Below are 15,669 nucleotides of genomic sequence, written 5' to 3'. Positions count from 1 at the left end.
TCAGTTAAAACTGAAAAATCTCTGTTGAACAGGAAAGCAAATGCGTTGTTTCTAATGCTGGTTAATCGCATGAGTTTTGGTTATTTCAGTACTGCCCCCCCCCCCCCCTTGCTGTCTAAGTTGATCTATTTAAATGTTAGATGTCGGAACTACACTTCCTCGCTGCGGACGGTGAATGTCATTCGAAACTAATTAGTACTATTGTATCGCTTCTTTTGTGGTCAAAAATTTCTCATTAGTTCTTCATTACTCTGTGTCACTTGCGCATAAAGTTGGATTTTCTTTAATAATGATTTCCACGGGACAAATTTGACGGCGAATATGGTGGCGTCTGCCGAGCAAAATATCGTTTGCTTTGATTTCATCTTAGAATTTTTCGCTTTTTCAAAAATGCAGTAACAGCTTATACTTTTTGTATTAAATTTTTGTGAAATATTAAATGTTTATTTTTGCCAAAAATGTCTAATGTAGGTTAGTTGCTATGCTAAGGTTTATCTTTTCACTGACGACGAAGTTCTGATTCTGCTATAGTGAGGGAGAGTGCGTGCAATAGGAAGGCGTTTCTACAATGGCTGACACAAAGCTTGGTATAATATAAATAACTGTAGCGCTTATAAATATTACAAACAAGTATTTTTCTTAACCCTATTTAGTCCGGGGAATAGGGAAGCTGATTCCACCCCCTCCCTTCCTGCTGGTTATTTTTTAATAACTCTTTTTTGCTATGCAACATGGTTTTAATACTTACTGAGTATATTTATAAGGCACCTGTATGCCAAATATTTGGGTCTCATACCTCTCAGAGCTATAGATATTGGCTATTACTCTCGAAACTACCCCTAAAGCCTAAGAATCTCTATAAAATCCTTATATAATCGGGGAAATATTATTCGTTACCACTTTTGTTAGGATTATCCTTCGGACTTGAAACTTACGAGACAACTTTATTTCGTCGAGAGGTAGCCTTCTGAAAGTTTTGGTCACGTGATAAATCCAATTATTTTTTTTTTTGGATTTTACTTGAAAATGGGAAAAAACGGATTTTCAGGCAATTTTTTGCCCTTCATTCATCAAACTATGTAAAGAAAATATGTTAAATAGCTCTAATATAACACGGATAGTGTTATATTAGACAAATTTTAAGCTTCTGATGACGTCACAGAAAAAGTGCTGACATAAGCGAAAATTTATTGCTGCCATTTTGATTCTTTCATAACGTTCTATAAGTGTGTCTAGGTCTAATTCAATTTTGACAAGCCTAAAAAGTTGTCAAAATTTATGGAGGAATCGAAATACCCGCCGGACCGAATAGGGTTAAAAGGCATATATTTAGTTAACCTGCCGTTCTGCTGTTAAAATATCTTATCTACAAAAAGAGTAATAAACTGCTTAAGGCAGGCAGATGTGCGTCAAAATTTTCATCAAATTTGCAATCTTGATGAAAATTTTCGCATTTTAGATGAACCATATTTTTGTGAAAAATGAAAATAAGGAAAAAGCGAGTTTGATAGAGTTTAATGAAGTTTGTTCTCGAACAAACTTTTCATCCAAATTATTCTGCTCATCAAACTAATTTTTGCTGTTTCATGGGTGTTTGATGCATTTGAGTTGCTTTCATCAATTTTTTCTTTTTTATCACTGCGCTGAGTGCAAAAACACAAAAGAGTGTCTTTCGAATGTTTTTTACATTCGATTGTTCGAAAAGACAAACAAGAAGCCCAGGGGCTTGAAGATTTCCGCCGTTAGCCTAAAAGATTTTAAAATTTGAAGTTGATCTTGAAAACGGAGAATTATGGGGTAAACAAATCATTGAGTATTCTCAATTATTATTGTAACTAACCTGCAATGTTACTTAATAAATAAAAATAAAATGCATGAAAAATTAATTAGTTCCGCTGAATATATCTTTAGTCTACGTGCTTGCAAAATTGTACAAAAAGGAATGACGTAACATCAAAGATGGTGCATTATAAGACGATCTTCATTATGCTACACTGCACGAGCTTCAACATTCGATAGCATATAAACTTTAAAATAAAGTATTGTTCATTGGATAATAAAACAATCTGTTGCACTGTTAAGATTCTTATTGGCCTAAAACACATTTTAGCCTCGTTCTCAAAAAAAAATCTTTAGCCCGGCTAAGTTTCGGGCAGCCTAGCTGCGATGTCTCTATCCGTCTATCTCTCTATCTATCTCCTCAGCCGATTTTAAAGATTCCGCCTTCGCTGGCGAAAATCAAAAACAAAAACAACAGAAAACATAAAGTAAAAATTATTTCTTGGATTGATAGCTGGCACGTGAAGTCATGTCTTCTAGTGAAAGTAAAAACAAATCCATTGTGAATGGAGATTTGTTTAAGAAGTTCGAAGCTAAAAAGAAGAAAGCAGAAAAGGCTAAAAGCAGCACCAGCGAAGGTAGATTCCAAAAGAACTTCACTGCTAATCAGAATCTTCTCGAATCGAAACCTTGTTTGTGGGACGTTCACCATGGTTAGTGACAAGAATTAGCTTACTCGGAAATGGCAACACCTTTTGATACAAACATGGCCTCGATCAGACAAAATCTTTTTGGCGGACATGTTGGAAAAGAGTTGATGAAAGAACGAAATACTAAGAGGGTTTAGGCTATAGATGAACCATATCAGCAAATAGCCGTTTTTAATAAACTAACATTTTTAACTCCAAAATTAAAAAAAAATAGTGTAGATGACAAAGACGATATTGGAGATGAGATTACACCAAATAATAATAAGAAGCCATCAATCGCTAAAAAGAAGCTCGATCTTTTCAAAAAAAAGCACATACACAACCACAGCCAATCAAATGTTAAATTCCGCTCGTGCTAACAATGAATCACCAGCGCCAAAATTATCTGCTTTGCCATTTACATAGGTGAAACGTTATCAGAGCTAAACATACGCCATAGGAGAATTGCTGAAAAGAGAATCTGAGATACCTTATTCAATATGGAGATGACGGCAGAAACTTCAACAGATGAAATACAGTTTACTCTTAGCGTGACAATGTTTTGGCTATAATTACCAAGATGTCCAAGCTGTACCTAGAAAGTAACAACCGATACATTTGAAGCCACAGTCACGTGGAATGTCACAACAAAGAGAAGCAGCTAACTTGAAAATGGAGCCCGGCCAATCTTTCTCTTATTGACTTTGCGGCAAGATATCTTATTCGATATGGAGATGCGGCAAATTGATGTCTTGTGGCAAGATCGCGGGACTTGTAACTCGTAGAGTGAATCATTGGATAGATTTTCGCGCCATTCTTCATCATCGATTTCTGCATTGTCTAGGATGGTATTAGCAAAAAATGCTGGACGATACACGTTGGCCAAATTTTAACTTTTAATCAGTATGTTGTCTAAAATAAGAGTAGTGAAAATTTCATTCTGTGATGTTGAAAAAAACTCTGCATCCATTAGCTAAATTCAAGATTTTCGGAAACAACCTTTATCCCACCACCTGTTGTCTTTCTTTGCATATCGGATGGCGAGACGTTTTTCGGTGACCTATGAATAAGCGCAGCGAGAAAAACTAACCGGGGGAATCGGCGTCGAACCGTCGTTAAGCAAGTAACTGTGTGACCTGGGATAAACGCCCTGTGGAGCGCTTAATAAGACCTGCAAACTGTATCACGCCTTCAGGTGGAGCGCTGTGAGTACAAATACGCAGATGTTGTTAATCCAGTAAAGCGCACAGTACAACCCGTTGTTACCATGGCATAACAAACTCAATCGATGAATGTTATTTAACTTATTGGAATAAGTTTCCGTGAAAGTTAAAACATTAATAGCCACACCAGGTATACTGTGTCACACATCTGTATAGGCGTAATACCCCAAAAAACTACAGTAGATTACCGGTAACTCGAACACCGGTTAACTCGAGCCTTTATTAGCTCGAACTGTTTTCTACGGCTTCTTGGACATTTCTTAATACCTCCTTATAAAAAGTACTCGTTAACTCGAACCCCGGATAACTCGAACATTCGTTTTCTCGAATTATTCTTTGGTCCCCCTTTACCCTATTCGGTCCGTGGGGGGGGGGGGGGGGGGGGGGGGGGGGGGGGTATCCCGCCCCCTAACGGTTTCTTCTTAATAACTCCTAAAAATCTCTATGAAACCCTTATAACTGGGAAAATATAAAAACTCTTGTTAGGATTATCCTGAGAACTATAAGTGTGCCAAGATTGATTTAATTTAAATGACCCTATGCAAAGTTATCGAGAGGGGGGGCGCCCCCTGTGCGCCCGCCGGTCATAATATGTCAGAAAACCCCCGGAGCGAATAGGGTTAATTTCTTCCGATAACTCGAACTTTTTAGTATCTAAGTAGAAAATAAATGCTCGAAAATGAATACTGGTATGTAATGTAGCCAGAAATTTCGAAAAAGCTGTTTTTAAATGGTTCTCTTTACAAAAGGGCCAAAATGTTCCTTTTGATGGCAATATGATAAAAGAGAAGACTCTTCAATTTGCTTAAAGTTTTGATCATACAAATTTTAAAGCATCAGATGGATGGCTGGAGTGGAAAAAAGATTAGAAAATAAATACATTCTTGTACGTACCAAAAGTTACTTCCTTACAAGTTAGAGTCAGTCCTCTTTTAAATTATAAGTTGGATAATGCAAGGCGCTTGCCTGCCATCGCCATCTCCAAGATTTACTGTTTTTTTAGTAATAGTGGTAATGTATTTTCCATAGGTACCCATTCCCCTTAACAGCGACAGCATATTTGTCCACAGAGTTGTTAGGGTTAATTTCGCCATAAACCTTTTTTTGAAGCACTTTTTCCAAACTCTTTTATGGATATGGAACACTTTAACGTAAGAAACGATATCCGTCGAAGTCAGAATTACTAATGGCATATCTTTGCCTTAACTGGAACTGATATCTCATTTCTCTCTAAGTTCAAATTAACGGGAGCTTTGTGTAAGCCGAACATCCGTTAAGTCGAACTGTCTTCTCTTGTCCCTTGGAGGTTTGAGTTACCGGGTGTTAACTGTATATCCTAACTTCGGTTTAAATAAAATTTTCTGTTTAGTGCATAATTAAAGTGCGGAAGAAAGAATCAGAAAAATTGGAGAAAGCAGGATTTGAACCAACGACCATTGGGGAAGCACCCCACTGCTCCGCCAACTGAGCTAACAGTACGATAACGATACGAGTTTGCAATTGTCTTTTCTTTCACTACAGGAGCCCCATTGGTAGTTCCAGCCCCCCAGCACAAGCCTTCACTACCATCTACCGAGCCGCGTGTTTCTGTACATTACCTTTTATGCCCGGTACTGTATTCTATGTTCTATGTCTGAGTTTACCGTATAAAACTTAAATTAAAAAGCACAAACTTTTCTTTCACGCAACCATTTTTCAACCCGAGCTAAGAAAACTTCACGCAATACCGAGCTGACTTCAGACCGGCATGCCGAGTCAGCCTGGCTAACCAAGGTCATGTGATAAAGTTATTAGCCAAAGATTCAACCAACCGAATCTTTTGGTGGAACTTTAATACATGAGAGCAATGTGTCTCATATGTCGAGGGTTTTAAAGTTTACTTTTGTTTATGGACAACTTGCCGCATCCTGACAAATTCCTGCGATCAATCCAACTCCGTGCTCAGGGCACTTGGTCTTTTTGATTAATTTGGCCGCTTAATAATATTGGTTCAGGGGCCAAGGGACACTTGGGACAAGGACGCGATCAATCGATACACAAACACAAAGTGTCTTTTATCCAGGTCCTCACTAAGCGTGAGTATACTGTAGAAAAGAAACGTTTAAATTTTCATGAATCTTGTCTTTTAAGAATAGCTGTTATACATCCCCATAATAAAAAAAGAAACTTAACACGGAGACTTAACGAACCTTACCTTGCAATAATACTCAGAAGTAAACCCGTGCAACGTTAGCAAGAAAAAAATATATTTCACGTACGTCAATATCATAAAAGATCTACTTAATCAATTCTTTTTATTTTGTTAACTCTAAATTATTTATAACCTTAAATGACCACACAATAGACATCATAAGAATAACTGGGTTTATTGAAGCCCACAAACGTGCTTCTTATTGTAAACCCAACTTGTCTTCTTATAAAGAATTTAGGCGTTAGTTTTTGCTTTTGAAAACAGACAAGCGTTTGGTATTTAAGCAATTTGCTGATATTGTTTATACGTCACAACAGATAATATACAATGCTTGTGCTGAACCAAAGCTCTTAGGATATGGGGAGTGCAAATGGAACCAGAGAAACAACTATTCACAATGCGAAGTTTTATCTGGATAAGTGATAGTGTTTCTAGTTTGGAAAAGCAGGCACTTTTATACGTTAGTTCGAAAATAACTAAGGTTCTTTCCGGTCACGAAAGGGTTAGAGTTAGGGCTAGCCTCAGAGTTAGAACTCTTGGGCGTTGGGGAACAAACGACAAGTACTGAAAATAATATCCTTTGCTAATTTTGACATAAAAACAAGGAAGAAGTACGAATGGATGGCCCAATTTTAACTTTCGTTAGTGATGGAACAGCAGCCTTCAAGCATTGATAGCACAAGTTGGATAGCAAATCATCTTGCTCAGGTAGATCAGTCCCATCAATTTAAAAATCAGCAACAAAAAGCGGTGACATAAATCATTATGGTTGAAACAATAAACGCAAACATGAGTACATGAATAAAAGCACAAAGAAACTCTGCAGCTGACAATTTACTTAACAAAGTTTACCTGCCGCTTTAAAATATTTGATCTCAAAACACTCATATAGCTATTAGCATTTAAAAAATATCTTGTTTTGCCAGATTTATATTTATAAGAGGGTGATAAAATAAACTTTTAAAAGGTTAAAAAAGCTACTTGCATGCAAATCCAATCGCCATCCCTGTGTAAAGCAACAAATAGCGAAGTAATTTTACCGTAATTACGTTGCATGTTTGCAAAACGATCAAACGTTTGATAGGATACTCATAGGGAAATCTTGTGTGATGCATTGCTACAATAGAATTACAGACAGGGTCAAAGAACTTATTCATATATTTTGTCTTGCTTCTGTTTCTCTTTTTTAGCTAAACAATCTATTCAAGTTCGAGACATCTTAGCGTATCACTTTGTAATCCCGTCGCACTTAGTAATCCGCTCGCACTTTGGAATTCAATGTTGTAATCCCACCCTGTCACACATTGTATAATGCCTTAATAATGATAAGCATAAGATGTTTTGTTTACTAAACGAAAACCATTTTTATTTAATACTAATAATGTTTTGTACGCACAGTTACATTACATTGGTTGACTCATGTGATTTATCTCCGTTTTTCGTGTGGTCGCTAAATAAATGAAGCTCTGTATAGATTTTTTTTTCTGTTCACAGTATCATTTTCGACTTTTTAACTGTCGCAATTCTCACATGAGTATGGATATTGTATAGTAAAGGATCCCCGCACCAGCGCACATGGACTTTTTATCGCTACATATCATCGCACACTACCCCAATTGCGACTTCGCCCAAGGCGCAATGGGAATAAGAATTAGAAGCTATATGTGCTATATGTGTACATTGTTTAGTACATGTTAATAAAACGTTATAACTTACTTCAGGTCACAGCATGGTACATATTTAGACGATTTTTGCTATAAATGCGCCAAAATTACGTTAGCTACAACCCTGGACAAAATATATTAGGACAAAAGGACGAAATTTAGAAAATCGCAACCACAAGAACGTCTTTTTTATCAAGTGACATGTACGGACCTTTATGCATGCTGGAGTGGATTGACCCGTAATGCGACATTGTGAAAATTGCATCTAGCAAATTTTCCACCTACACCATTGCCAAATTAGAACTTTTGCGGCCTACTGGCTAATGAACAATGGGTAATTGATGTTGCCCACTTAGAGAAAGAGCTGGAAAACGGACATTTTTCCAAACATCTTATTTTCAAGGTTGTACTATATATACATTGTTGATCATCACTATAATAGATATGTTTAATTGTATCTTCTTTGTACAAATGATACCAGTCGTTTATGTAAGTGGCACTTCTTGTCAATTTATAATGTCTTTACCGTGTCTTCAGTTTAAACAGAACATTATTTCAAATTCGAATAACACAATTATGATTACTTGTCGGTCGTTATCAATGATTTTAGGGTAATCTTTACAAAGTCATTTCGCGACATCTAAACGGAATATCATGATCTTCTGTGTCTCTTACATGAAACGTGTGTCTTCTATTAAACGTCGTTAAATTCGTTCCATTACTAACACTACTTACTGAGTTTGTTTTTCCTAATTTCAAAGATTGCCTTGCAACACCTCGTAGTTGTCCGTTCGAAAAAGCATATACAATAGGATTCAAAACTGTCTGACATAAGGCAATAAATATTGCAACTCTTGATATGCGAATGCCTTCAATCTCATTTTCACCGCTATATTTATCCAGTCCTACAGACAGTAACCAGTAAATTGCAAATGGTGTCCAGCAAATCAAATAGACGACGATTAACATTCCAAGCAATATAATAACTCTCTGCTTAACTTTTAAATTACCGGTAGGGCGTGTCACTCTGTTCTGTGGCACGCTCTTTTTAAGAAATAACGTATACATCGATGTTATGTAGGTGAAAGTTAAAGACGTCAATGGGATAATTACACCGAGTATTCCAGTACATGTAAAATAGGTTAACGTATGTACACCAGGTGCCCAATATCGATCACAAAATCTTTTTTCGTTATTATATTTGAACGATACGGAACTTGGAATCAGCAGTGCTGTACTCGATAACCAAATCAATGTGAATATATACTTCATACTCTTTTTTTCAAGTCTCCATCCCAATTTTAGGGGATGATTTATTACCAAGTATCGACTGATTGATAAAACACTTAGAGTGAGTAATGACACCGATGCACCAATAAAGAATATGGATAACCCTTCTGTTAATCCGCATAACAGGTTTGCTCCACTACCACGAATATCTGTTGAGTGTATGTTCAAAAAAATGAACGGATATACACTGAAACAGGCTATAATATCTGAGATGGCGAGATTCAATATCAGGATATTCACAATTACCCACAATCGTTTATATCGCAGTATAAGGTAACATACAACTGCATTGGATATTATGCCAAGTACTGTTATGGCAACAAAGCTGTACGTTATTAAGTTCTGCTCAAACTCGGAAAATATGGACTCCGAGAATATTCTTTCGTTGGGTTTTGTAATGTTCGTACTTTGAGTCGTGTTCATCGATGTCATGTTGTTGTCTACAAAAAAAGGCAAAGGTAATCAACACATTATTTAGTAAGATTTGTAACTGATTATCCAGTATTGAATAAAAACACAATGTTGTTAGTCCCTTGAAAAATACATTAAAAGAATGGGAAATGCGAAAAGAAACAAGCTAAGTTTGGTAATGTAGATACATAGAAGGAAAAAATAAAATGTCTTTAAACTAAACATAAAATAAACTACAATCCTGGCCAAAATTGTTGATAAAATTTCCAATGCAACATAAGCTTATAAGATAAACAAAGATGTAAGCCCCCCTCTCCCCCCATTTTAATGTTAAAGCCAATGGCTGGCTGTGGGTTGAGTGGCCAACTGCATTTTTCAAACTGTGACAATGACTTCAACATTGAAATGGTGGAAGAGGGGGACTGGAAACTAGCTACTATTCTATAAGTGAAAACCTGCAATGTTTTAGTATACACATACCATAATTTTGCTGGCTAGTTTATGTCAACAAAACAGAGAATCTCTACACATGGGACCACAGAAACCAAAATAATGATAATAAAGATAATAAATCCACATGTGTTTGGCCTTTTCTCAATCAACTTTGGCCAGGATTGTAGACGTTTCGGTAGGAAGTTCTACGGCGTATTACTGATCTAGTAATCCTCTACGGGGGAGTATTTGCTTTAGTTAATTGTGCAGAAAAAATGCTCACATTATTAATAATTAATTATTTTAACTGGCATAGCAAAAGAGAATAAAAAATATAAAATTAGTAGAAAAATGACTTCAAGTTTGTAAACACTGCTTTTATAAAACCTAAATGAAACTTAAGAATAAAAATAAAAAACTATTTATGATTTATTTTGTTTCTTAAAACGAATTTTAGCCTGTTGAAACTCGTTGTACGGAATGTTATAACAGTCAAAAACTAATAATTCCTGTACGCTACACTAGACTGATATCCCGCCATGCTCACTAGTCTGTAGTAAAAACGGCGACAAAAAAGAGAGCCCATTTTAAAGTTCTACCGGCTAAAGCCGTAGAACAATAAGGTTCGTTTTTTCTGCACAGTCATCTTCCATAATTCATTCTTTTTGGTTTTATGAAATCATGAATCGAAGTACATGTTTTACAGCTGCCCTTTACTAAAGAACTAGTCGATAAAGCTCGTAAAAAAATCTTCCTAGAAAAAAATAACAAAGATTCGTCATTTGAAATTTGTTGACGTCTACATTGACCCTTTAAAATACAAAGAATTTTTTCATGAATTTTCATTAGCTGCAACCGGTATTGTGTAGAGGTTGAAACGCTGATCAAAATAATATGTAGTCGCCCCCTTTTGATCAAAGTTTTAAGATTTTGCTAACGTCAGCAAAAACACACCAATAATATACAAAAAAATATAATTTAGAAATTCAATAACCCGTTGCTTATGTTATGTAAAGCTTGAAATGCTGATCAAAAAATGTATAAGGATTATGTACTTTTGACGAACTGTTACAGAGTTTTGGGATTCATGGCTTATTTGATGACGTCATCTTCCTGCCATTCCAGGTTATATGTGCATTGCAGTGGCTTCATTAGTTTAAATTAAGCTTTTGTGGTCCGCAGAGCGTGTATGTAACAAAAATTGTTAGTCAATATTGTGCCTCTCTGTTCACATGTTTTTCACTGACACTGCAGTGTGCTGTATAGTTGTAAGAACTTAAAGCTGCCTGGAAGAATTTTAATGGTATATGTCCTTTTACTTTTTCATTCATAAGTTTCTAGCGGTAGACTGCGGTAGAAATTCAGCGGTAGAAATTCACAAAACGAGTTGTTAATGACGATCTCAATTTTCTCTTCTATGGAACTTAAAAGAATCTTCCTACTTCTCCATTTCGCAAGCTGTAAAAAGTCTGTCAAATTGAAATTTCTTGTCTTGAATAAACCAGAAAGCCAGGAACGAAATTAAGTTGAACTGTGAAGACTTATATTAAGAAGATTCGAACGTTATTTGGAAACGTATTTTAACTTTTGGAATTTTTGATTAAAACTTTTCGAAAATTCAAACTTAAATTTGATATACAAAAATAGCTACGCTTTCATTTGACAACACGGTAACACTGTACCGCAGTCATGGCATTGATCAGTAGTAAGGAAAGAGCAGCTGGAAAGTTCTTTAGACATTGCCTAACTTTGAATAAACAGATCAAAAGATTAAGCAGAGTAAGGAAGAGAAAGGTGAGCTGCAGGGAAATGCCAGACGAAATTAAAATTGGCAAAATCTGAAACAACCAATGTTGTGGCCAACAAAACTCGTTCAAAAGCCGAATATGAGAAATTACAAGGGAAAGGTTTTAACCACTTACAACGAGAAAACCACCAGAAATATAAAGCAATCTACGCTTGTTACGAGAAATGCGAGGCCTCGGGAATTTTTGGATCTCTACTGAAAGAAGAAGCCATGCACATCAGGTCATTCTTAGACCAACTTGGGCTAGCATATTTTAAGGCATCGGACGGTTGGCTCAACTAATAGACATTGATTTACGGTATTTGGGAGAAACAAATATCTGGGGAGTCAGATATCACCGTAGAATCATGGATGGAGCGATTGACAGCTATCAGAGGATATGATTTGAAGGACATTTTAGAATATGGATGGAAGCGGTTGCTTCTTCACATCACTCCATAGTAAAGAACTTGACTAAAGAGAAAACAAAAACAAACAAAGGTGGAAAGGGATCGATGCAGCGAATGACTGTCACAGTTTTTGTAAGTTTTAATGATGGGAAAGTTATAAAACCAATGATCATCTGGAGAAGCAAAAACTTTCGATGTTTTCGGCAAGCAAATGCTGCAACAAAACTTACCAAGTCTTTTATTTGTCAAACCCAACGTGCTGGATGCAAATTAAGACTACAGAAAGAATTTTTAATTAGGTTAACGAATGACTGTCACAGTTTTTGTAAGTTTTAATGATGGTTTTCGCATAATTTTTTATAAATTTTTTCCGATTTTCGGGTAAAATCCGACAAAATCGGGAAATCGGATTAGTCACGTGTCCAAATTATCCAAAATGATTCCTCTTGATGAAACAAAGTTGTGTTGCAACTTTTAAGATCTAAGGATAATCGTAACAGGAGTTATTACATTTTCCCCATTATAAGGATTTCATAGAGATTTTTAGGGGTAGTTTCGAGTAATGGCCAATATTAAATCCTCTGAAAGGTATGGGACCTAAAAATTTAGCATGCAAGTGTCTAATAGATAAATATTGAAACTCAGTAAGTATCATAGCCATATAACAAAGCAATAAGGAGTTATTAAAAAAAACCGTCAGAGGGGGTGGAATCCTCCCCCCCCCCCCCCCGGACCGAATAGGGTTAAGTCTCTCACAATACGATTAAAAATTGCTTTGAAAAATGTGGCATTGTTGCGCAACTGGCTGAAGGTGACGATAAGTTAACCTGTGAGATGCCAACCGACAGTGACATGAAAGCTGAAGTATACTTGGATTTCAATGATGAAACGTGCACGTCACTTACCGCTATTACCTTCGACGAAGTTGACTGGAGATAAGCGTCAACCTTGCATTGAGGGAAATGTTGCGGTTGGTGCAATTTACGCAATGACGACAGTAATAGTGGTGACGTTGGTAGGAGAATCACATGTCAGCCTTTGAGAAGCTTTAAAGTTGCTGAACAGGCTATTTCACGTGGATCGCATGAGGGAAGGTGAAACAGATTTGAAAGCTTGACAATCCAGCGCAAGAAGCAATCTGTAACAAAAGATTTCCTTAATAAAGAATAGCGGACACTTTTAATTAACGAACAAAATTCCCTGTACCAACAATGTCCGCAAATTAGCAGACACTTCTAATTAACGAACAAAAACAATCTAGACACTGTCGTTCTAAAGCAATCTAAAATTCGAAGTTCCTCGTGCCGAGCACAGCGGGTTGACTCTTATTTTGCAGCTTCTTTTAAATGTGGCCCCTTTACTTTCAAAACCCTTGTGTGGGCCCTGTTTTATAGTTGCTCACGATCTCAATCACAGGAAATTTAATTATTATTTATATAATTTATAAAAAGTTAAAAACATGATTTATTTGTTTTGTTGACACTTGCAAAAGTAAAGAAATACTTGACAACAATGTTTATATTCATTTGTCTCCATAGAAATTCTAATCAAGTGTTGCTCACGTGTCAGATGATGGAAAAACGGAGAAGTCTTGATTAAGTTCATGAAGTTTCGTAATGTTTTGATTTTGTGAAAAAGACAATGGACAGAAAATATAAAAAAGGAACCAACGTGATAAAGGAAATCCGGTGAAATTAAAAATGCTAAAATTCTTAAAAGTAATTCTTAAAATGGGAAAGAATACCTAAGAAAGTATTGTGAATTCATGCGAAAGTCATGCAAATTGTGACATTCTTCTTCTATATTATTGACCAACCAAAGCCTTAGGCTTATTTATCGCATAATAGCATAATAACTAAATAAAAACAACTGTAAGTTGAGCTGTACATAAATGTTATAGATTTCTATTTTGATACAGGCTTCTGTCGCATCATGTGATTCTTAAAAGACATCTTTGATGATTTAACAACATAGTAAAATATATCAGGTTTTGTTTTTATGATTCAATTTAGCATTTTCTTCTCCTGGCGGAAAAGCTCTCAAATGACACGTAGCTACAAAAATACAAGTTTGGGACATTTACTATCGCTTCAGATTTGTTTACAGATTTGTTTACAAATAAACCAAATTATAATATTGCTTGATTGCTAGTGTTTTTATTTTGTTCATCCTTTGAAACTTTGCCAGAAACAAAGTAGTGCTTCAGAAGGAATTTTCAAGGATTAGAAATTCGGACGATAAGTTTAAAACTTCTAAATTTGTCTAATCAATCGGAAATATTTTACAATAGCTTTGCAAGTACATCATTGTGATCTACTAGGACCAATTCCTAGTAGATCACAATGATTTAAGCCAAATTTAAAAATCTAATAGATTAAGTAAAGCTACTACCTCTAGCTGTATTTGATACAGCCCTTATTATAACTGTCCTTATAAATGCTTAAGCTGTTTTTTAATATTTTTTTTTAAATTTGTTCGCATATGGCGATTAACTCTTTTTATAACAAAACATCGATTGTATGCTTGTTGTTTGCTGTGACGATTATTTAATTTTCTCACTCTCAACATTTTTTTACTTCTATCTAGAATTTCGTGAAAATAAAGATTTAAATTTTCGAATAAAAACTTTGTAAGATTTAGTTTCTAATGAAGCAACATATATGATAAAAAAAAAGAAAAATGAGACTCTTAACGTAAAAGGTGAAAATGTAAAATATTCGAAAACAGATTAGCTGATTCTACACGAAGAATTGCATAGTAGACGATCGCAGATCCTTCTTAATGAAAAATTTATTACACTTAAACGTAAGCACAACGCCAACGCAATGTTGATTATTAGATCATAAGACGATATGATGGCATCTCCAAGGACTACAGGCAGGAGTGAAAACCATTTACGACACTGTTGCTGATACAAGTGAAAAGCATGCAGAGACGTGTAGAAATAATCGTCATTTCTATGACATCATTGATCTTAGAAATATACAAGATAACATTATGAATTATATGCAATAAATATATAAATTATAGCTATCTTAAGCTAAAGCAAACTCACCAATTAAAAAATCTCATTTTTATAAAACTTTTATGCTTTAAAAACCAACCTTTACATTCCTGCTAATGATCATATCTATCGAAGTTTAGTTGTCATTCTTATTTCGTGTACTTGAAATATGATCTGATTGTTGTAAATGTTGAAATTGTAAACAAAGGGTATTATTCTTTACTCCGGAATATCAAAAGATCAATGGACACAAACCACGTCAAAGCCTAATTTGAATTGATAGTAAATGTTACCTAGATATTTAAACAAAGAAACTTGTGGCTGGTCTACATCAGAGTAATAACAGGTTAAATACATGAACATTTCTTAACTGACAAGTTTAAGCACAGATTTAACATGTGTGTTGCGACACAAAATAGTTCTATTTTGCTCTGAATAATTGCGCGAGTAATTAATATAATTTATACAGAAGAGAAAACATAAATTCTCTAAGGCAGGAGAATAGCATGGGTGGTGTCACGGTAAAACTCTGTTGGTTAGTGAAGAATACGTAGATATTTCCACATTGGGATGTAGTGTCCTGGCGACTTAGTTGTGCTCACATTTAAGTAGCCTTTTTAATATCTGGCGTACTTAAATTTCTACCATCCAAAGACTTTAACAGAGTGGAAGTGTTTGTTTTTACGATTAGGAGCTCTCAAAAATATTATTTCGCACTTCTGTCTAAATCTATTTTCTCCTTAAGTAGATTGAGTTAGTCTTGTATAATCAAGTCTTTTTTAAACAACCC

General features: G+C 35.4%; 1 protein-coding gene across 2 annotated transcripts; it reads right to left on the bottom strand.

Annotated features, from left to right (window-relative positions):
- Positions 1-7,723: 7,723 nt before the first annotated feature.
- On the bottom strand, positions 7,724-15,125 carry LOC130612550 (pyroglutamylated RF-amide peptide receptor-like). Of its 2 annotated transcripts, XM_057433876.1 has the most exons (3): positions 14,931-15,125; positions 12,781-13,013; positions 7,724-9,276 (listed from the first exon to the last, which is right to left on the bottom strand). In XM_057433876.1, the coding sequence occupies exon 3, from the start codon at positions 9,266-9,268 to the stop codon at positions 8,165-8,167; it is 1,104 nt and encodes a 367-aa protein (XP_057289859.1). In that variant the 5' UTR covers positions 9,269-9,276; positions 12,781-13,013; positions 14,931-15,125; the 3' UTR covers positions 7,724-8,164. The 2 variants fall into 2 exon arrangements, with proteins under 2 accessions (XP_057289859.1, XP_057289858.1); XM_057433875.1 differs by lacking the exon at positions 12,781-13,013 and having other exon boundaries at positions 7,735-9,276; positions 14,931-15,123.
- Positions 15,126-15,669: the final 544 nt, after the last annotated feature.

The sequence above is a fragment of the Hydractinia symbiolongicarpus genome, chromosome 10, assembly GCF_029227915.1.
Source record: "Hydractinia symbiolongicarpus strain clone_291-10 chromosome 10, HSymV2.1, whole genome shotgun sequence".
Classification (NCBI taxonomy): Eukaryota; Metazoa; Cnidaria; class Hydrozoa; order Anthoathecata; family Hydractiniidae; genus Hydractinia; species Hydractinia symbiolongicarpus.
This window is presented reverse-complemented; position numbering and strand designations above follow the sequence as displayed.